The sequence below is a fragment of the Macaca mulatta genome, chromosome 13 (genome assembly GCF_049350105.2).
Source record: "Macaca mulatta isolate MMU2019108-1 chromosome 13, T2T-MMU8v2.0, whole genome shotgun sequence".
Taxonomy (NCBI): Eukaryota; Metazoa; Chordata; class Mammalia; order Primates; family Cercopithecidae; genus Macaca; species Macaca mulatta.
In genome coordinates, this window is record NC_133418.1 from 5541064 (window position 1) to 5563148 (window position 22085).

A 22085-nucleotide genomic window follows, 5' to 3' on the forward strand; every position below is an offset into this window, starting at 1 on the left:
TGCTGCAAGCCGAGATTTCACCACTGCACTCCAGCCTGGGCGACAGAGTGAGACTCCGTCTCAAAAACAAACAAAAAACTAGCGGGGCGTGGTGGCATGCATCTGTAAGTCCCAGCTGCTCAGGAGGCTGAGGTGGGAGGGTGGCTTGAGCCCAGGAGGTTGAGGCTACAGTGAGCCGTGATTGTGCCACTGCACTCCAGCCTGTAGAGTGAGACCCTGCCTTGACAAAATAAAAATATAAGTATTGTTACTCCCCTTTTGGAGATGAGTCAAAAAGATTAAACAACTGGCCCCAAGTCATGGAAATAAAAAGGTCAGAATTTCTTTTTTAGAAATGGGGTCTTGCTCTGTTGCTCAGTCTGGAGTGCAGTGGCACAGTCATGGCTCAACGTAACCTCGGACTCCTGGGCTCAAGCGGTCCTCCCCCGTCAGCCTCCCAAGGCTACAGGTGCATGCCATCACACACGGGACAGGGTCTCACTATATTGCTCAGACTGGAAAGGTCAAATTTTTAAATCAGGTCTTGGGACTCCCAATTCTGTGTTTCCACAGTCGCCATCTATCCTGACAATGCTCTGTTTCATGCTGGTTTTCCTCACCTTCAATACTACTCCCCCATCCCCCCACCTCTAGGTGTGAAGGTTGCCAGGTAGAGACCTGAGCTCTCTGGCTCTGACTCCAAGGTGGCCTCAGTGGAAAGTTTCAAAAGGCAACCGGTTTGGTTTCACTGGCAGGGCAGTGGCAGGCGTTTGGGTTCTGGAGGCCCAGGGATGTACAAGCCTCCAGCTAATAGACTCCACGCGCTTATCCTCCCAAACAGTCTCAGAAGCTCCCAGCTCCCTCCCCTTTTCCACCTTCAGGCACCTCCTGCTGTATCCCGTCCATGCCGGCACTGGCCCTTTCTGTGGGGGTGGGCAGAGGATACAGTTTCCTGCATGGCTACTTGCTCGTGATTCATACTTCTAAATGAAAGTACAACGGACAGAATAAAAGGATTTCTGGGTCTTCGATTAAGACAAAAATTACTAATCCATGTACTGGGGGTGTGGGGAGGTGCATGTACCTGGCTAGTCTCCCTAGGGCCTAGCATATTCTATGGAAGGTATCCACACTTTGGGACTCAGGCAGTGACAACTGCTTGTGGTCAAGGAAAGACTGAAATTGTGCTAAATGCCTCTCAAGGGTCTTCAGAGATCACCCAGCAGCTCAGGCCAGCCCCTAGAGATGACCTAGGAGTCTCTCCTGAAAAGCAAGTCCCCTTCCCCATCTCTTGATGTTGGTTGTGGGCCACACTGCCCTTCATTTGAGCTACTCGCCTGCCAGCTCTCCTGAGGCAGCTGGAGGGAGGCCCGGGGTGGATACTGGGTTCTCTGGTGAACGCTGCCCGGTGGATTTCCAAGGCAGCCAGGACTGCTGTCATCCCCCAGACGGGGAAGTGAGAAAGCCTGGGTCAGCTACCCTTCAAGGGTCTTTCTGAGCGCCTGGGGACCGCGGTGACTGGCGACATAGGCATAGGAAAAGAACTCTCCCTCCCTACTTCCTCCAAAGGAGAGTTATCAAAGCCGCCCACCTGGGACGCCTTTCCCTTCCCAGCCCCTCCCTGTCACCAGGACCAAAAGGAAGCAGGAAAACATCCGTCATCACAGCCCCGGATGCGGATTTTCCAGTGGCTCCTATCAGGATATCCCCCAGCCTTTTCCCAAGGGCTTAGGGATCTGGAAAAGTCAAAGATCTGGAGGGCAAGTGGTCATCGTGCCAGCACCACTGTGAACATCTGGGCCTTGGGGAGGCTGAGTCTCCAACTGATCCCAGACTAGTTTTAGAAGATATGGTCAGCTCCCAGCCAGTCCCAGAGAGAGCCCATTACACACCCCAGGGGACAGCATACGCCCTTGGGCGACCTCACAGTGCACACCTCTGCTCGGGTTACAGCCAGGTCTCTGGAGGGACTGAGCCGTCACCGACACCTCCTCTCCCCTTGGTATCTATCTTGGGGATGAGTATGTTTGGGGAGCAGGAGAGGAGGGGACAGTGGATAAGAGCCAGGACTGGGGAGGAAGGCTCCAGTGATCAATGCTGATGGACAGCTCAGCTCCTTCTCAGAGCCAGGTAGGGCCACCTTCCAGACCTGGAAACTCCCGTTTAGCCTCTCAGGCGTCCCTACTTCCTCTTTGCCCTTGGCAGTAGGAACAAAGAAGGGAAATTTCAAAGGTGATTTCCAGGTTTCCAGAGAAAAGTGAATAGTTACAGATGAACTGTCAGTGCATGCCGTGTGGAGCAGGGCAGCCCCAAGGGCGGGTGGAGGAGGCTGGCTCACCAGAGTCCCTGCTCGCTCATTGGAGGATCTGAGGTTGACCTGATGCTGCTGGGGCTTCGGTGGTGCCCGGGCCATGGGGGCATGTGATGCGGCCTGGAACAGAAACCAGAACTCTCACGGAGGTCACCTGGCATCTAAGTCACCCTGGCCGAGGGTTTCTTCCACCTCTCGTTTGGCAAAGGCTGCCAGGCAGAAAGGCATCCTGTGTGGTATCCAGTACTGTGCTGTGCCCGTGCCCCTGAATAATAGATGCCTCCAGCTCCTGGCGTTCCGGGGACGCAGTGAGTGAGGCAGCTGTGTCTGAAACAGCCCCAGAGCTGGTGAACTCCACTTGGGGTCTGCACGTGGAGCCACTTGGCCTGAAAGTCCTTTATTTTGGGGGAATCTCTCCTAGTTAGCCTGTGCATGAAAGCCTATCCCTATCCCTGTGCATGAAAGCCAAAGAGAGGGACGCATAAAAGCAGAAGAGTTGTACGCAGCACCGTGGGAGCTAGCAGACAGCCAGGGTTGAGTTGAGGAGTGGACACAGTCCAGTGTGGCAGGGGCAGTCCTCTGCCACTGCCTAGCTACCTCTTGTATCACCTGCAAAACCCCATCCAAACCCAGGAAGGGTCAGGAGGGGCCAGGGACTAAACATGGATTCTCAGGGTTGGAGGAGTGTGCAAAATAGATCTCCAGCGGTATCCTGGAGCTCAAAGGGCCACTCACTCCTCAAGGCGTTCAGGTCAAAACTACCTAGGACCCTATCAGGAATCAGGTCCCATGAACTCATCTGGGGCAAGTCAGAGGAAAAGCAAAAGCAGCATCTGCAAGTGGCTTCTGAACCGCCCCCACTCCTGAGGCTGGGGAGTTGATTTCAGAGCTCAGCACTAAATGGAATTAAGTGTAATTACAGCCCTGATCCACATTTCACTCTGTGCCACCTCCTCAGCAGGGGCGGGGAATGGGGAGTGGTCCCACACTGGGTCCAAACAAACGTCCCGTTCCTGGGTTTCTGACAGCTCTTGGGCCACAGTGGGCTGTGGGGAGCACTGCCCCTCCCCGGGGACTTGCAGACAGCCCTCTGCTACAGGCGGGGCCTGGGCCTGCCCCAGTGCCGTAACTGTGGAGCTGAGAACCCAGCGAGACACAGGCAGGAGCATCAGGAGACTGGACGCTGACATGAGCCCTCGGGACAGGGACTGAAGGAAGTGTTCTAAACCACTGATGCTGAAAGACTTTAATGTGCACAAAGAAACCTCACACTGGTGACAGGGAGAGAGAGGAAGGAGGGTGGGGAGGACGGAGGCCCAGGGAAACCAGAGCTATGGAGACAGAGGCCTTAGGGAAGAGGAGATGGCTGGGAGGAGGGCTGAGGGGTGGGCGAGGCAGGGAAGCCCATCCCTTGCTGAGAGGAGAGGCGGTCAGGGTGGCGGCAGAGGCAGGCTCTTGCTCCATCAGGCTGGTCAGCACGTGGCCGCCTCTGGCCTTGATGCTTTGCTTCCTCCAGTTCCCTGAGCCTGTTCACTTCCTGCTGGAGCCAGGAATCCTGGGCTGCCCTGACCCTGCTCTTTTAGATGTCTTTCCAGGGGCTGAAGTACTGGGCCTGCGGCAAGGAGAAAAGCAGGCTGTGAGGGCCTGGGCCCAGGTGTCGCCCACTGCCCTGCAGGCCCTGCAGCTCCCCGGGCTGGCGGTGTCCATTCAGCACCCGTTGCAGGCTTATGCCAGGGACCGACTGAGCAGGATGCCTGGGTTCACAGTGCTGGCGAGGACACAGCGGTCATCAGGCTACGTGACTGTACAAGTGGTCTGCCAGGGCCCCCCTGCCAGGCCCTAAATCACTTTTCCTTCTTCTCGTGACAAGCACGCTGCTCCCACCAGAGGCTGGTGAGATCTAGTTCCTTGGGGCGTGAGGGTGAGGTTTGTTCTCTAGCCTTCTCAGAGACTTGGCGAAATCTGAGACCCAAACCACAGGCTGTGGCCCACGTGTCAGCCCTAAGTCAGAGGTTATGGGGTAAGGACGGGAGAGGAGTCAAGAGGAGGCAGGCTAGGAGTGGAGGGGCACTGGTGGTGGGGTGGGAGGTGGTCCTCACAGGTCCTGTGCCCCTCCACAGAGGGCTGGGGGCTCAGGCAGGGAGACCCCGAGCCGGCCCAGCAGGGTGCTGCTTGGAGACATGGGGCTGGAAGGGAGGGCACCAGCACAGGGGCTGAAGTTGGTTAGGTTGGAGGCTTGGGAGTCAGGCTGCCTCATGCCCTGATTCTGACATTCACACAAGCTGCCTGCGTCATGGGGGTAAGCCATCGAGCCTCTCAGGGTCTCTGGTTAGTCTGCTCCTCTGTAAAATGGGCTCCTGGTAACACCTGCCTCATGGGGGTTGTGTGGGTTCTTACAGAAACAGATCTTCATTCAAGAAACACTAGCTGTGAATATCACACCTACAAGCTCTGAGAAGACTCGGCGGGGTAGGGGGTGTAGTGGAGAGGACCCAGGCAGCCTGGGAGCCTTCCTCCTAACACAGCAGGAGGCCAGCCTCAAGCCCACAGCACAAGTGGGCAGAAGGTGAACAGCTGGGGCCCCTTCCTGGCACTGCTCATGACAGACTGGCACTCTGGGTCCAGACTTTTCCCTCTCCAGGGCAACTTTCCTTTGCATTTCCTGAGGACTGCGCTTCTCTGTGTCCCCTTCCCTCCGCACCCACCCTGGGCACTGGAATTTTTTTTTTTTTTTTTTTTTGAGATGGAGTCTCGCCCTGTCGCCCAGGCTGGAGTGCAGTGGCGCAATCTGGGCTCACTGCAACCTCTGCCTCCTGGGTTCAAGCGATTTCTCCTGCCTCAAACTCCAGAGTAGCTGGGATTACGGGTGCCCGCCACCATGCCCGGCTAATTTTTTGTATATTTGGTAGAGACGGGTTTCATCATGTTGGCCAGGCTGGTCTCCTGACCTTGTGATCCTCCCACCTCGGTCTCCCATAGTGCTGGGGTTACAGGCGTGAGCCACCATGCCTGGCCTTTGGCACTGGATTCTTGATAAGAATGATGAAGGCCCCTCAAGTGTCCCCACCCTTCCCCCACATGCCCGCTCCACCCACGTCCCTGCCAGGAGCTCAGCAGCTGCAGCGAGGGTGGCTGCGCCGGTGGCTCTGGCCAGCCCTGCCTGACCACTTCCCGCCCCTCCCAGGTCTGGGGGCTGAGGGGGCACCACCTGGGGCTGGCAGTGGGTCAGAAGCTCCTGCCAGCGGATGTAGGTCTGGGTAGCCAGGTCCTTGAGCATGGTGTGGTGCGTGGCCTGGGGGCTCTCCCGGATCTGTGCGCTGATGTGGCGATCCAACTGCATGCACAGCAGCTGCAGCTCGCCCTGCGGAGGCGGAGGGAGGCCGAGAGGCGAGTGTAGCACGAGCCAGGCACATCCAAAGCAGGGCAGGAGGAGAACAAATTCAGACAAAGGAAGGGGCACATTTGAGTGACTGTTCAGAAGCTGAGCAGGAAAAGGAGGACGGGGCCAGCACAACTACTAGGGCTCTGGTCAGTGTCCCTTGGGAATGGCTCGGCTGGTGGGGCACTGTCGGGAGGAAGAGGCCCTGGCTCTCCCAGGCTGGCTTCTCTCTCAGCCTCCTGCTCTCTGCAGTTCCTAACAGTGGGCTGGGCGCCATCCCAGTCAACCCCACGCCGCTTGGGGGAGAAGACACAGCTGGGCACCCCCACCCCAACCCCAGCCCTTGGGAGACTCACCCACTGGTCTGGAGTGACGTCCCGGCAGCTGACGACCACCCCGGCCAGCGTCAGAAGGCTGTGGCACAGGTAGCAGGCCTGGAGGGAGAGCACAGGGGGAGCTGCTTCTCTAACTCCGCCAGGGCAGCACGGCAGGCCAGGGCGGGGCTCACTCCACCCCTGGGCATTCAGCGACAGTTTCCAGGGAGGCATCTTCAAGGCAGCCTGGGTGAGCCAGGCTCTGGGCCCGCACTCACTCGAAGCTGTGACTCCCTAGCAGGCTCTCCCAGCCTGCCCTCTGATGAGGTGCCAACCTTCCCTCCTCTAGAAAACAGAGTCAGCCATCCAGAAACACACACTGTTCCCCAGCCTTGTGCCGGGACAACAGAGGACACCTTCTGAGAGGAGCCTATCCACTCTGACCTCCGCAGTCTCTGTTCCCCGGGCCACCCTTACCCGTAGGTACTGAGGCCAGGGTGCCTCTGTGCAAACAGCAAAGGGAGCCCCCTCTGGGGGGATGAGGCGCATGGCTCCTGGACTCGGCCTACCCCTTGGCAGAATGCCACCTGCAGCAACACGGGTGTAGCCTGCCTGGACAGTCTCCTTGCTGACCCGAGGAGGCAGGTGGAGAGACGGGAGCCGATGGTTCTGGCTGAGTGTCTGCACACCTCGCCTCCATCCTCATTCCTGCCAACTGCACTCTCAAGCAGTGAAAACAGGACGCAGGCCTGCTCCATCTGGCCCGAGAACAATTTGATCTTGAGGCACCCCCGGGCTCTCTTGGTGCCCATTCGCTTATGGGCTACGTGCTTGCCGTTTAGAGAAACCAAGTCATGGGGAGTGTCCCAGGGCGTGAGGCTCCAGCAGGGACACAGCCTGCTATGGAGTCCCAGTCACTGCCCGCAAGCGCACCCTCCACTCAGAGGCCCCGCTGCCTTGTCCTCTCAGCTCTCTCTTCACGTCTAGGATCAGGAGGTGGCAAATGACCAGCCCTGCGGACAAGCAGGGGTGGGAGAGGTGGGCTCTAGAGATGCCGGGAGGTGACAATGGGCTGGAGCTCAGAACCAGCCCATGGCCCCTGTGCCCCGGCTTCCCCTGACCTTATCACCCTGCCCTCCCAGGGCGCCAGGCAGTGCCTCAGCAATGGCTACAGCTTCTTTGCACAGGCCCAGGAGTCTCCTCAGGGCAGAGGCCAGACCACTTCTCAAGGCATCAGATTTGGTGCCATCAACTGACTTCTTAAACCCCAATACCGGCCAGGCACGGTGGCTCACGCCTGTAATCCCAGCACTTTGGGAGGCCAAGGAGGTAGCCGGGCGAGGTGGCGGCGCCTGTAGTCCCAGCTGCTCTGGAGGCTGAGGCAGGAGAATGGCGGGAACCCGGGAGGCGGAGCTTGCAGTGAGCCGAGATCGCACCACTGCACTCCAGCCTGGGTGACAGAGCGAGACTCCGTCTCAAAAGAAAAAAAAAAAACAAATAACACAGTGTAAAATCCTGAGGTCAAAGGCCACCTGAGGCTCCCACCAGCAGCACCCACCCTGCCTGGGACCCAGCCTGTTCTTCAACACAACCGTGAAGGCCCACGGGCGGTCTGACTCCACAGGCTGACCAGGTGGCCCTGCACACGGCACGCAGAGAAGACACGGTGGGGGAAACTGAGGCATGCCTCCAGGAGAGCTGCCGTGGGGTGGGGAAGACCCAACCTCTGTGAAGCCTAGCTCCCTCTACCTGCCGGGTCCCTGTAGCAGCCTGTGGATGTCCCAGTCGCCCGGCCCAGCTGGCCTGCTGGTGATGCACTGCTGGCTCCCTGAGCTCCCCTTCCCTCCAACCTGGCCTTGCCTTTGGGACTCTGTCCAGCCTTTGCAGTCCTGCAACAGCTCACTGCCCCTTGTCATAAAGCAAGTTTGGGCCTGTGTGCCGGACACTATACCTTGACTGAGACACGGCGACGTGAGACACTCAGGCATTAGAGGGACAAAGATACTTCAGGAGGGCAACCATTTGGTCAAGAAATAACGTATCTCTGCTTCTGCACTGACCAAAAGGAGAAAGGGCCCTTCCAGGGTTTTGGGGGTATAGGGAGTACAACTTAGAGGCTTCAGGAAGTGACTAAGCTAAAGTGAGCCTCAAAGGAACAGTAGGAGTTGAGGCAAAGATGGCCCTGTGCAGGCAGAGGAGGGCTGATGACAGACCCTGAGGGCGGTTCCAGAACCAGGGGCCGGCACAGGTGCAAGGGAGTCAGGGTGACCTGGGGGCAGAGTTGTAAGGACAGGGGGTGCCTGGGGGAGGCAGGTGAGAGAATGTGGCCACACTGGTGTGCTGGAATGCACTAGGCAGTAGGAGAATGAGCTCCCTCTGGGAGAAAGGATTACAGGGTAGGTAGCCTTATCTTTCCTTTTTCCTTTTTTAAGATTATTTCTCTATAACGTGTATACTCATACAGTGAGAATACAATGAAAGCTGCTTTAAAACTTTTTTTAACAAGATACTGCCAACTGTAATTGACTGAACCTAACTGGGTTTGGGGTGGGCGTGAGGCCTGGGAGCGGGACTTGGCCATGAAAAGAAGCTGAGACCCAGGCTGGGTGAGGTGGTTCATGCCCGTAATCCCAGCACTCTGGGAAGCTGTGGCGCAGGAGTTGGAGACCAGCCTGGGCAACACAGCGAGACCCCGTTTCTACAAAAAACCAAAAAGTTATCAAGCATGGTCACCTGTAGTCCCAGCTACTTGGGAGGCTGAGGCAGGCGGATGACTTGAGCCTGGGAGGTTGAGGCTGTAGTGAGCTGTAACTGTGCTATTGCACTCCAGCCTGGGCAACAGAGCAAAATGGTCTCAAAAAAAAAAAAAAAAAAAAAAAAAAAAAGGAAAAGCTGAGGCCCGTCTTTGAGAGGGCAAGCGAATGATGAGAGGTGGCAGGGGATGCCGAAGAAAACATCCAAGGGTTATCAGGACATCACTGAGAATGGCTGGGGAAGGCACCCTGGGGTCTGCAGGGGAGACTGTGTGGGCCTGGGAGGGGCGAACGGGGGCCTGTCTCTCTCAGACCTTTCAGTCTTAAACACTCCCAGCCCCGGGTGGCGCAGCTCAGTGGCCCGCTCCACCCATGGGCTCTCAGGGGAGTCTCCCTGTATGGAGGGGGCCCGGCTGCAGAGCTTCCCCTCCTAGGAGTCGTCGTGGGGAGGGTCTGAGATCCGAGGAATGCCCTGGAGAAGTATCAGGGAGGAAAAATCCGTCAGTGGACTGACCCCAGGCAGTGGAGAGTTACTGGTTTCACAACTTGTTTCTGATGCTGATTCCCATAATTGAATCTGCAGGGGCAGGGAGGGGGAGGGGAATCCCAGGAAAACGATTCCCAGTGTTTGGGTGGACAGTGAGTAAGAAATGGCAGTCCTGGAGAAAAGCCCTGTGAACCACATTTTATCAGCTGTGTTTTGCAAAGGGAAAACACTAAACCCGCCACATTGCCTGGAGGCTGGGTGCGCGTCCTCCTTGCATTTGAGGGTGCTTCCTGTAAGGAAGACGTTGACCCAATTTAAGGAGCTTGGTGGCTGTGCAGATGCCCTCCCTTGGAACATTTCCGGGGGCCTGACTGAAGCTGGGTTCCCAGTGGGGATTTGGAAAAGCAGCCTTCACTACTGGCATAGGAAGTGCCAACACTTCCATCTCCTCCCTGCATTTCCCCAGGACTCTTGGTCTCAGAGTTGCAAAGAGGTAAGAGAGAGTCTGATCCTGTCCAGACAAGGGGCGTGGTGTCCCCACCCTCCCACGAGGCCCCTCTCTCTGTGTGAAGGTCAGAGGAACAAAAGCTCAGCGGAAACTGGGGACTCTGTGGCCGGGAGCAGGCAGACCCCGAGTCTCCCCATCTAAACCGCCAGCGGCTGTGGACACCCGAGTCGCCCAGCCCAGCTGGCTTGCTGGTGATGCACTGCTGGCTCCCTGAGTTCCCCTTCCCTCCAACCCAGCAGGCGGAGGCACGGGAGGGGTGCAGGGCAGGCAGGGGTGGGCCCGAGTGAGGGGGCCCTTCCCAGCAAGACAAGAAGGGCCAGGTGTGAGCGCTGCGTTTCCTGCTTCCTTCGCGGTGTGACCAATTCCTGAACTTAGCAAGCCTACTCCTGTCCTGGCTGGCACTAGAGGCACGGTTCCTCTTCCCTTCCACCAGGCAGGAGAGAGAGGCTGAGCCAAGGCTGCAATCCCTGCCTTACCTGCTTCCTCTCCCTCTGGGAGCACAAGGTGGCCCTTCTATATGCCAGAGGGAGGCCCTTCCAGGTCTCTTAGAACTGCTTGGTGCGGTGGGGACTTCATTGTGGCCTCAGGGTTAGCCCTCCTTGGGTGCTGGGGGCTACATTTGTCCAGGCCTTAGGACCTTGTCTGAAGATGGGACCCAACTCCTGCCCCACGGCACGTCAGTCAGGCTGTGAAGCCCTGATGGGAAATGGGACCCCGGAAACCTCAGTCAACATCATGGGGAAAGGCAGAGTCTGAGGGCATGCCTGGACCCAGTACTGACAAGAAAAGCCCGGCCCATCCCTGCCACCGCTGCCAGCAAGGGCCCAGCTCCCGTGTTCTGGGTCTTCCCCGGAGTCTGGTGGGCTGGCTCTTCTCAGAAGTTCCACGCAGGAATGCCTCACTCCTGACTCTAGAGCCTTCACGGGGGCCGTGCCCTCCCCCTGGGGAAGGAATGACAAGGCTGAGTGACGGCAGACAGCAGACTGGGACTGTCACCAGAGGAAGGGAGGTCAGCATCTCCATGTTCTGGTCCAGCTAGTTCTGACCCCAGGCTCCCCCAGCCAAGACTCCCAAGTCAAGTAGGAGCGATTAGCAGTGCTTTTGTCATAGACAAAAGGGAAAAAGGGTGGACATTTCCCAGGAACTTCATCCTTTAGGAAATTCCCCTCCAGCCAACGCCAAGGGAGCAGGCTGTGGCCTGGGCTATTTACGCTGAAGGAGGGCAGGAAAGGAGGACGGAGATGCTCTCCCAGGAAGCCACTCGCTCTGGCCAGAGCATATAACCTTTCTCCCCGCTCAGGTCATGACCAAGAATCCAGTCTTAACCCTGGACAAGCCTTCAAATCCAGCCCTCTCCTGGAGGCTGCCAGACCGGGTAGGGAAGGCAGACCTGCTTCTGGCAGGAGGACCCTGAGGGACCAGGTCCAACCAGGCTCTGGGGCAGTTAGTGTGTGTGTGTTACGGGGAGAACCAAGGCTGACCCAGAAACACCTGCTGGGAAGGACAAAGAGGGACCCAGAGGGCACGGCTCTCCCACCCAGGCTGCTGGGGCCCAGGGGCTCACCCCCAGGTGTCCCTACCTCTCACTCAGGAAGCTGGCCCTGATGTCTGCTGGCGCTGGGATTCCGGCCTGGGGTCCCCTTGCTTTCTCCTTTCCGTGCTCATGGACCCTGGGTGGTGGCAGCCTGGGAACATGCATTAATCCTAGCCTGGCTGGACTGCTCCCAGCCCAATCTCAAGAGCCTAGAAGTCCAGCCCAGCCCAGAAGTATTTTGCCTTAGGTGTCACCACTGCCACACGAGTCCTCTCAGGACTTAGGTGCAAGCACACGGACTGAAGATCGACTCTAGAGCCAACGGAGTCTGGGAAAGGCTGAAGCTGTGCTGGTCTACCCTGGGCCTTTTCAGACCCGAGGCTGGGGCTGGGTCACAATCCCTTTTTCCCCTTTTTTGTTCAATTTAAGCCTATATAGTACCACTTCACAGCACCCTGATCCAGTAGGGCACGCAGAGAGGGCCTGGGACCCCGCCTTCAGCAGACGTGGAAACTGCGGCGTGGGGAGGTTCCCTGATGATCACGACCCTGTGTCCAGGAGGGGCAGGGCTGGCCCAAGAGCAGGTGTCTGGGCTCTCAGCCTTCAGCAGGACGAGCTCCCCCCGTGCGCGTGGGTGGTGGTGGGTCTCTAAAGAGGATTCACACTGTGGACATCCTCCTTGGGAGACAGCAAGGGTCCACGGGCCTCCTACTGGGAGGACAGGGCGAGGCTGAGGCTTTCCCCCAGGGTGGAGGAGGAATGCCCTTTGCAGCCTGGGCCCCCGGGGCACAGTCTAGGTATCCACACAGGTTGGGCACAACAACAATGAATCATGAGTAATCCGAGGCAGGGCTACTCAGGCCCCAGGCCAAGAGCCTCAGTCTGAGGAGAGCGCCAGAGCTTAGGCGACTGGTGTGTCCATTAGGACACCAGGCAAAAGGGGATGCATTTTTCTAGGTACATGCCTTCTGAGCCCCTGCAGGGTGGCACTGGCCACCAGGACGAGGCTGCCATGTCTTCCCTGTCCCATGAGCAAACCGTACAACCTCTTCCCCTTGCCCAGGCAGCTTCTGCTCCAAGGTTGCACCCCCTGACCCTTGGCTTTGGCAGACGCTAAAGGAGGAAGCAGAGGGCGGTATCGAGAGCTCTGTTCCCAAAGGCAAGCCGACTTGGGAAGTGACTCTGACCAGGACAGGTCGCCGGTCATAAGTCCTAGCGAGGAAGAAATGAAGACATATGACCGACCGCTAGGAAATGAGGCGGTGACCTAAGACCTCTTTCTAACCTAGGGTCACAGAAGACACAGGGTCAAGAGGCCAGAGAGCAGACGTCACCGGTGGGGCCTGCCAGGCAAGACACCCAATTCTGTCAGTGAAAGTGCCTGCTAGGGCATGGGGTGGGGGTGACCCAAACACAGTCCCCAAACGCGGAGCAGGGATGAGGCCCATTTAGTGTGATGGGAGATGGGCTGGCAGCAGCTCAGCAGGCAGGACTTCCAGCTCTGCTGCAGTGAATGGCCACTGAATGGAGTTTGCTTTCGGGCGCTGCTGGGCAGAGAGGTGGGTGTCTCTTTCCAGGCTGCAGAGGGCGCGGGGCCCAGCACGTGCCCACACCCTCCACGCCCTCAGAACAGGAGCTCTCGCCTGCACCTCTGGCTTCCCGGAGAGTGAGTTCAGAGATCCAAGAGCCTTCACAGCGGGGATCTCTTAAGTTCTATCCCTAGCTGGGGCCTGAGCGTCCCTGGCTCCTGCTCGTGCTACTGAGGACAGGGAGGGAATGTGGAGGCCACGGTGCATGGGGCTGGGGAGGGAAAAGAGATGGAAGGCTGAGAGCTCGGGATTCCTGCAGACTGCGGTGGGGAGGTTATCTCAGAGCATCTCCCCATTCCTCCATCAGAGGCTGGTGGCAGGAGCCAAGGCACTGGAGGCAAGTCCTAGCTGGAGGTCGGAGGCTCCCACCCAGTCCACCTTCCTCTCTGGCTTCCTGCTGGTGGGGGTCAGGGAGATGACAGGCAGGGACTGGCGGGGTCTTCCTACTCCTCCAGCTGGGACCAGAGACCTTTACACAAGGGAGATCTGGACCAGAAAACCTAGCTCTGCAGACTGCCCAGAGACGGACAAGATTCTCGGTGCCTATGTGTACGAGTTCACGCCTGTACATGTGCACATCAATGCATACGTGTCAGTGTGCGTGTGAGCGCGTAGGGTGCAGGAGGGGGTCACTGACACCAGCCAAGACATTGCATAACCACCCTGACAGAGCAATGGTTTTCCCATGGCTTCCCCTTCTTGTCTTTCGCTTTTTCACTTACTGAATTGTCTCCGGGGTGTTGGCACGTCTGGTCAGAGCCTGGGACTGCCCTCCTCATCCTTCCCAGCAACACCAGAGCACGAGGCCACTGCCCGTGACTGAACCACAGGGATGCTGTAAACGTCCAGGGGTCCCGTCTTTTCCCTTCCTTTGTAAGAGTGTCCCAGCCTCCTGTCCCCTACGCTCAGAACAAACTGTTCCATGGTGGTGACTCCGTGAGTCCCAGGCTGGCCGTTCACTGCGTGGGAGCTTGCCAATGTGACTGGCTTAGAGATGGGCACTGGACCCGAACCAAGCCAATGAGGCGCCACTCTGGTTACGGTTCGAGGGCGGGAGCTCTTTCTCGTCCAGGAAAAGTTAAAGGATGAGGAGACCCAGGTAGAGTGTCAGGTTTGAAGCTGATGAGTCACTTGCCTAGGGCTGCTGAGACAAGGCCGTTGAGCCTGGAGGAGGGGAGGGCCTGCCTGGGAAGGCGCCAAGGGGCAGAGCCTGGAGGAGGAGGAGGGTGTGACATGGAGGGTTTCTGACACTGTTCAGGTCCCTCTAAGCCTGATGAACTGTCCCAGAGCTTTCCAGGATTTGTGTTTGTGTTTCCGTCACTAAAAAGTCCTGGCAAAGACAGGGAAGAAGGGACAGAAAAGGTGGTGCGTGGAGAGCACTTGAGAAGGCTGTGGTCATCCTGGCAGCTGTTCCTGCAGACTGAGGATGGCGTGTAAGGGACCGTCCCCACTGTGCCTGGCCCTCTTCACTACACAGCTGGGAGCCTCAAACACTGCAGCCTCAAACTCCTGGGCTCAAGCCATCCTCCCGAGTAGCTAGGACCATAGGCATGTGCCATTATGCCCTGCTAACACCACACCTGGCTTTTTTTTTTTTTTTTTTGAGATGGAGTTTTGCTCTCGTTACCCAGGCTGGAGTGCAATGGCGCGATCTCGGCTCACTGCAACCTCTGCCTCCCAGGTTCAAGCAATTCTCCTGCCTCAGCCTCCCGAGTAGCTGGGTTACAGGCATGCACCACCATGCCCAGCTAATTTTGTATTTTTAGTAGAGACGGGGTTCCTCCATGTTGAGGCTGGTCTCAAATTCCTGACCTCAGGTGATCCGCCTGCCTCGGCCTCCCAAAGTGCTGGGATTACAGGCAGGAGCCACCGCGCCCGGCCACCTGGCTCATTTAAAAAAAAAAAAACTTTTGCAGAGATAGGGTCTCGCTATGTTGTGCAGGGTGGTCTATGAACGCCTAGCTTCCGATGATCCTCCTGCCTCAGCCTCTGAAAGCACTGAAATTACAGGCATGAGCCACTGTACCTGCACAGGGTGAGGCATTTCAGGGGGAGCCATGGGGGTTGTGGTTGAGGTGAGACTCTGGGTTGATCCTAAAAGGTAGCCGTTCAAGTCTGTGAAGCAACATGTAAACCAGCCATGGATTGAGCCATGCCCGCAGCAATCCAAGGACGGGAGAGAGAGTCCGGGCTCCGCAGGAAGGAGGGACAGCAGCAGCAAAGACACAGTGCTGAGAACAGAGCGTTTCTGGGAGACCATCACTGCTTGGATTCAAAGGTCCCACGTAATGTGCGGCAGCGAAGCCGCGCACTGGGCCAGCTGGTGGGGGCTCTGGCTGGCAGTTTCATACGATGTGGCAGGCACTAGAGTCTATCTTCCTAAGTTAGAACGAGAGGAAGATAATCCACCGGGTTGTCCAGGAAGAGTTAAAGGATGAGGAGACCCAGGTAGAGTGTTAGGCTGGAAGCTGATGAGTCACTTGCCTAGGGAGAGAGGCCTCGAAGGGTCTCCAGGAGGACGGGGCCTAGGTGGGGTGGGCCAGGGAGCAGGCCCCGGTGCTGCCAAGGCCCTGAGCAAAAGCTGGCTGAAGAATGCAAGCCTGCCTCCGCAGCTTAACTCTGTCACTTCAAGCCTGCTCATACACTTGTAAAGAAACCAGGATTTCTGGGACCCAAACAAAGCTGGCCTGAGCCTGGGCCCTGCCTGGCCTTGGGATGCCCAGAGGTACTGGCCTGTCCCCAGATCTGTCGAGGTCTCCCTCTCCTGGAGGGTCAGCTTCCCAGAGGCCATCTCTTTGAGGTTTATTTTTAAATATGTCTGATGTTCTGAACTTTGGAGGAAGTAAGACAGAACCAACCACAGATTAGACAGGAGAGGAACTCACAAGTTCTGAATATCCATTTTCTGTTCCTCAAAACCAGTCGGTTTCCTCCCAACCCTCCTGACCTTGGCCTAACCAAGGTCCCCAGCCCAGCAGGGCAGTGAGGAAGAGACAGACACTTCCAGGTGGGAAGGCAGAGCGCACGGGGGGAATGGGGAAAGAGCGTCCATCTGCCTTTCAGGGGGACAGAGGGTCAGCGGCCTGTGCCAGGGGAACACATGTCCCATTGCTGGAGTTGAGTGTGCCAGCAAGAGAGGGCAGAGGCAGGCACACAGCTGCCAGAGGGCAGGGGCCCCCTCCCTGCCCAGCCCTGCAGCGAAAGCCAGGCCTTTCTCCACCACAACCTCCCATTGAGGCGGCTCTTGGCAGGGTCACCCAGCACAGGGACAGACAACTGCAGTTGCAGCAGCAGGAGCGAAGCAGTAAAACTTGTTTCCCAACTCGATCAACACACGCGCCACACCACAAGGATATACAGGAGATGTGCACAGCACGCACTTATGCACAAACACACAGCAGAGGCCCCGCCCTCTGCAGAACACAAACAGAGCTACTCAGAATGAGCCTGAGTGCAGTGGAGTCGGCACAGCGGGGCTGAGTCTATCCCAGAGCGTCACCCAACCCCTGGGGCACACCCGCCCCCCCCGCCCCCCGCCAACAACTCCGTTCTGTACCAATGCACTTGTCCAGTAAACAAACCACCACACACCGCCAGGCCTCAGGAGCAGGAGCTGGGGACCGTGAGTGGTGTGCACCTCGAGGAAGCTCACTAGAGCCACTTGCACTCGGTCGGGGGCCTTGACCTGGGTGGTGCCCCCCCGCAGGGACCATCACAGGAGCAGAACCTACAGATTGCCCCTTAGCTGTTATCCATTGAGGACATCATCTCGCTGGGAGGAGGACATGCTCAGGGGGCAGATGGGGAGATGGGGACCAGGTTCCTGGTGCCTCGACTCTGCCCCAGCTCTGGGACCTTCCCCTTCTGTGGTCTTTAGTTTTCTTTCCATACAACGAAAAATACTTAACAACTTCACAGCCCCCAAATTTAACCAACCAGGGAGAAACTTCCATCCCACCATAAAGATCCTGGTACTGGATACCTCCCAAATCCCTAAGGGGAAAAACAGAATTAAAAAACTTCATCAATAGAACATCAGTAGGCTGGGCACGGTGACTCACGCCTGTCATCCCAGCACAGTGGGAGGCCGAGGCAGGCGGATCACCTGAGGTCAGGAGTTTTGAGACCAGCCTGGCCAATATGGTGAAACCCCGTCTCTACTAAAAATACAAAAATTAGCTGAGCATGATGGTGGGCATCTGTAATCCCAGCTACTTGGAAGGCTGAGGCGGGAGGATCGCTGGAACCTGGGAGGCGGAGGTTGCAGTGAACCAAGATCGCACCATCGCACTCCAGCCTGGGTGACAGAGCGAGCCTCTCTCTCTAAATAATAAATAAATAAATAAATAGAGCATCAGTAGAACAAAAAGAAAAGCAAGAAACAGTAAGTAAGTGTGGTAAGGAAGAGTATAATATGCAATATCAGGTTTTGACACAGCCAAAATATCAATAATCTCGATGGTAGTGAATCGGGGCCCATTGAGATGGCTCACGCCTGTAATTCCAGCACTTTGGGAGGCTGAGGTGGGAGGATTGCTTGAGCTCAGGAGTTTGAGACCAGCCTGAGCAACGTGGCGAAACCCCGTCTCTATAAAAAAAATAAAAAATGGGCCGGGCGCGGTGGCTCACGCCTTTAATTCCAGCACTTTGGGAGGCCGAGGCGGGCGGATCACAAGGTCAGGAGATTGAGACCATCCTGGCTAACACAGTGAAACCCCGTCTCTACTAAAAGTACAAAAAAATTAGCTGGGCGTGGTGGTGGGTGCCTGTAGTCCCAGCTACTCAGGAGGCTGAGGCAGGAGAATGTTGTGAACCCAGGAGGCGGAGCTTGCAGTGAGCCGAGATCACACCACTGTACTCCAGCCAGGGCGACAGAGCGAGACTCTGTCTCAAAAAAAATAAATAAATAAAATAAAAAAATAAAAATAGAAAAATAAAAAATGGGCTGGGCATGGTGGCTCACGCCTGTAATGCTAGCACTTTGGGAGGCTGAGGTGGGCAGATCACCTGAGGTCAGGAGTTCGAGACCAGCCTGGCAAACATGGTAAAATCTCATCTCTACTAAAAATACAAAAATTAGCTGGGCATGGTGGCAGGTGCCTGTAATCCCAGCTACTTGGGAGTCTCAGGCAGGAGAATCGCTTGAACCTGGAAGGTGGAGGTTGCCGTGAGCCGAGATCTGGTCACTGCCCGCCAGCCTAGGCGACAGAGTGAGACTCTGTCTCAATCAATCAGTCAATATAAATAAATAAATAATTAGCCCGGTGTAGTAGCACATGCCTGTCCCAGTTACTTGGGAGGCTGAGGTGGATCTACTGAGCCTGAGAAGGCGAGGCTGCTGTGAGCCCTGATGGTGCCACTGCATTCCAGCCTGAGCAACAGAATGAGACAGGCCCTGTTACAAAAAAAAAAAAAAAAGAGTGAATAGGCTATGACCTTCATGACCCTGAGCCCTGAGGCTGGACAGAACACACCAGACAACACCTGGCCAGATATGGTTCATACAAGTCAACTACAAGGAAATAAACTGCCCCAAGAAGACCCTGGTTCTGGGTTGGGGGGCTCAGGTGGTAGCTTGGAGAGACAGTGGCAAACTGAGTCAAGTTACGCAATATTTTTCCGCCTGCGGCCAGAAGGACAGTCTCCCTTGATTGCCTGGGAAGGCAGTCAGGGCGAATCAGTACCCACGGGCCAAAGGGAGCACTTGGAGGCCAACTCTGAGCATTAAACGCTCCTGTGTTAACTCTCCTACAGGAAAACACCCTGTGCCACCTCTGTGCCTCTCACGTGGCTGCACCAGACCCCCAAGCATCACTCCGAACCAGACGTTCATTCTTCTCTGGGAATAAAGCGCAGCTCAACCAGGACGCACACGGCCACAGATAACCCAAAGGGGCTCGGCTTTGTTTTCTTTATCCAGAAGCTCTTCAAAATGCTACAAATGTTATCAGCTCGCTAAGCAGGATAGTCCACAGACGCTCTTCTATTTTTTTTTTGAGACGGAGTCTCGCTCTGTCGCCCAGCCTGGAGTGCAGTGGCGCGATCTCGGCTCACTGCAAGCTCCGCCTCCCCAGTTCAGGCCATTCTCCTGCCTCAGCCTCCTGAGTAGCTGGGACTACAGATGCCTGGAACAACGCCCGGCTAATTTTTTGTATTTTTAGTAGAGACGGGGTTTCACCGTGTTAGCCAGGACGATCTTGATCTCCTGACCTCGTGATCCGCCCGCCTCGGCCTCCCAAAGTGCTGGGATTACAGGTGTGAGCCACTGCGCTCGGCCCACAGAAGCTCTGATAGTCTGTATAAGCTCTGCCTGCTCTACTGAGACTCTGTGGTCAAAGCCAGGACACATGGCCAGGGCAGGCACCTATGTGGCCCCTGACTCTCTCCAGTTCCTGACCCCCATGCACAGCTGCAGCAGGAGCTCATGGCTTCCTTTGCTGAAGTACTTGGTGCTTTCCCAGGCAGGACCTCACTAGCTTATAATTACAAACGATGTGCTGGGATCGGTTCTGCCACACGCAGGTAACACTTCTTTAGTCCAGGGCCTCCTGCAGGAGAAGGCCAGGCTATCAGCTCTTGTGGACTTAATGATACAACAAAGACCTTACGAGACAAGGGGACCACCACGCAGAGGCTGGTCCGGTGGCGTGCAGGAGGCAGGTTTCTAGAATGGGGGCAGGAGAGCGAATGCCAGAACAGAATGGAAGACCGGAGTTCAGAGAAGGACAAAGGAATGAAAACTGGATTCATTCATCTGTCCATCCAGTGCCAAACGTGGGACGCGGTGCTGAGACGCCGGCTGTCTCACAGTCGAGCTGGACACGGGGCGAGCAAAGGGACAACTCTACTTCCCAAGGTGTCAGGGAGGAGAGAAAGTCGAGCCCTGGACACCAACAGCAGCTCTCCCAGCCTCTTCCCAGAGGGAAAGGCTGGGCCAAGGCCTGAGGCAGCGAGAGGAGGTGGGGAAGAAACCAGGCAGGAGTGTTTATTTGCAGGGCTGGAGGAAGGCTGTGACCCAGCCGCACAGGGCAGGAAATCTCCCAGACAGGAGTGAGAGGGCCTGGGGGATGGGTGGGCGTCAAAAGGCAGAGGCTCAGTTCAGCTGCCCCAAGACTGGGAACGCAGGCACTTCCTCCAGGCTGGGCCGCCTCAGGTCAACCTTACTCTGGCCTCAGTTTCCCCATTGCACTGAAGGGAAATGAAAAGGCAAAGACTTTGAGCTGTGGGCATGAAAGGCTCAGCCATGGCTCAGACCACCACTCCTTATAAAACAGGGTGGATGCCGCCGCTGCTGTTTTTGGCTACTGAGTGGCCCATCTCACCTCTTTGAAGATGAAACATGCTGAGGCCTAATGAGGAGTCAGTCGGTCGGGGTGGGCGTGGAGCCCAGTCACCTGCCCCACCTGGCCCCTCCCAGTCAGAACAGCGCCCAGCCCAGGGGACAGAACCCAGCCCAGGGGCCTGTTTCACACTTCTGTGCCCGCACATCCTCCTCTGCCCGGGGCTCCCTCACTCAGAGGCAGAGGTGTAGGGGAGCGCAGCAGAGGTGGTCTGAGGTGGTCTCGGGCTGCAGTGAAGGCCTTCTGAGAGCTGCCTGGGCCTCGCCTGCCCTCCACTGCCCTGGACCGGTGCACACCACCCTTCCGGGCTCTGCCGAGCTGCACAGGGCCTCCATGTTTTCAGACCAAACACGTCATTTCCAGTATGGAGGCCGACCAGGGGGAGGCTTTCAAACCTCCTTTAGGTATGTGAGAATTGTCCTTTAAAGAAAAGGCATCCTCTGGCCGGGCGCGGTGGCTCAAGCCTGTAATCCCAGCACTTTGGGAGGCCGAGATGGGCGGATCACGACGTCAGGAGTTCGAGACCATCCTGGCTAACACGGTGAAACCCCGTCTCTACTAAAAAATACAAAAAACCAGCCGGGCGAGGTGGTGGGCGCCTGTAGTCCCAGCTACTCGGGAGGCTGAGGCAGGAGAATGGCGTAAAAACCCGGGAGGCGGAGCTTGCAATGAGCTGAGATCCGGCCACTGCACTCCAGCCTGGGCGACACAGCGAGACTCCGTCTCAAAAAAAAAAGAAAAAAAAAAGAAAAGAAAAGGCATCCTCAGCCTGCTCGCTGTCCTTCTTCCCTAGCTGTTGAAAGGACGTCTTCTGCCACCTACATAGCCTCTGAACCACGGCGAGTCGGGCAGGAACCACACCTCTGCTAGGTGAGGCCCAGGACTGGCCCCCAAGGTGCCTGCAGGCCACACTCTCCACTTAGCCAGACCAGACGTGACCCTTTTTCCTCTCTCTCGCCACTCGCCTTCTTGTTCCTTGCCCCCTGCCCAGGCCTCCTTGATTTCTATTCAGACAGACCACCCCAGGGCTGACCCCCACCTCCTTCTAGAGGCCCCATAACCAGCCCATAACCAGCTCGTTTCTGGGGAAATACTTGGCACAAGAGAAGGGGCATGCAGACAGCTCACGCTCTCCTGGGAGGCAGCAGCCTCATAAATGCACTAATACTAGACACAACTGAAAGACAACTTTCCCCACATGTTTCAGAAGAGGAGCGTGCACCTGGGGATAAGCGTATCTCTTTAATGGTTCATTTGTGTTCATTAAGTAATTAATCCATTTATCTGATTTGCAGAGTGATGCCCAAAGGTTGGACTTTTGTATCAACATCCAGCCTCCAAGTGCGTTTCTGGAATTACCACCTTCCCCAATTATGACGATCCCTATCTCCATTCTTCATCCCCGAGTCCCCAGGGGCAGGAGAGTGCACCGAGGTTTAAGCCCTGTTCCCCAGGAAGCTGGGCCTGGGATGCCCACTCTGAAGCCCTCACACCCACCACCATCCCTGCTCTGACATTCACTCAGGGACTCATAGGCCTCACTGTTCCAAACTCCACAACCTGCAGGCCCTGGGGCCCCTCGTTGCTTTTGACTCCCACCAGAGCTTGGCTTTCAGGAAAGCCAGGCAATGTCTGGAAAGTCAATTAGGAAAAACTGGGGACAGGCCAAGGACTCAGCCTCAGTGATACCCATAGTGAAAATGAATAGGGAGGCTGGGCCCAACTCTGCCTGCAGAAGGGATGCCCTGCACGTCTAGACAACCTGCGCTTATCCTGAGGTGCTCCCGTCCCCTCGCTGGCATCCGGCTCCTGCATCCTCCCTAAACTGTGCTGTAAGGCTAACTGACAACCCCAGATCAACAGAAGGCACACCAGCAGGGACAGGCGGACA

General features: G+C 56.8%; 1 protein-coding gene across 13 annotated transcripts in view; it reads right to left on the reverse strand.

Annotated features, from left to right (window-relative positions):
• Positions 1-3521: 3521 nt before the first annotated feature.
• The window catches only part of FAM178B (family with sequence similarity 178 member B), a 122767-nt gene continuing 104203 nt past the window's right edge, over positions 3522-22085 (reverse strand). For all 13 annotated transcript variants that reach the window (XM_028832190.2, XM_028832188.2, XM_077958812.1 and 10 more), the window contains 3 exons: positions 6026-6103; positions 5499-5651; positions 3522-3902 (listed from right to left, as the gene is read on the reverse strand). In XM_028832190.2, coding sequence (XP_028688023.2) covers positions 3870-3902; positions 5499-5651; positions 6026-6103 — 264 coding nt within the window. In that variant the 3' untranslated portion in view covers positions 3522-3869. The remainder of the gene's footprint in view (positions 3903-5498; positions 5652-6025; positions 6104-22085) is intronic.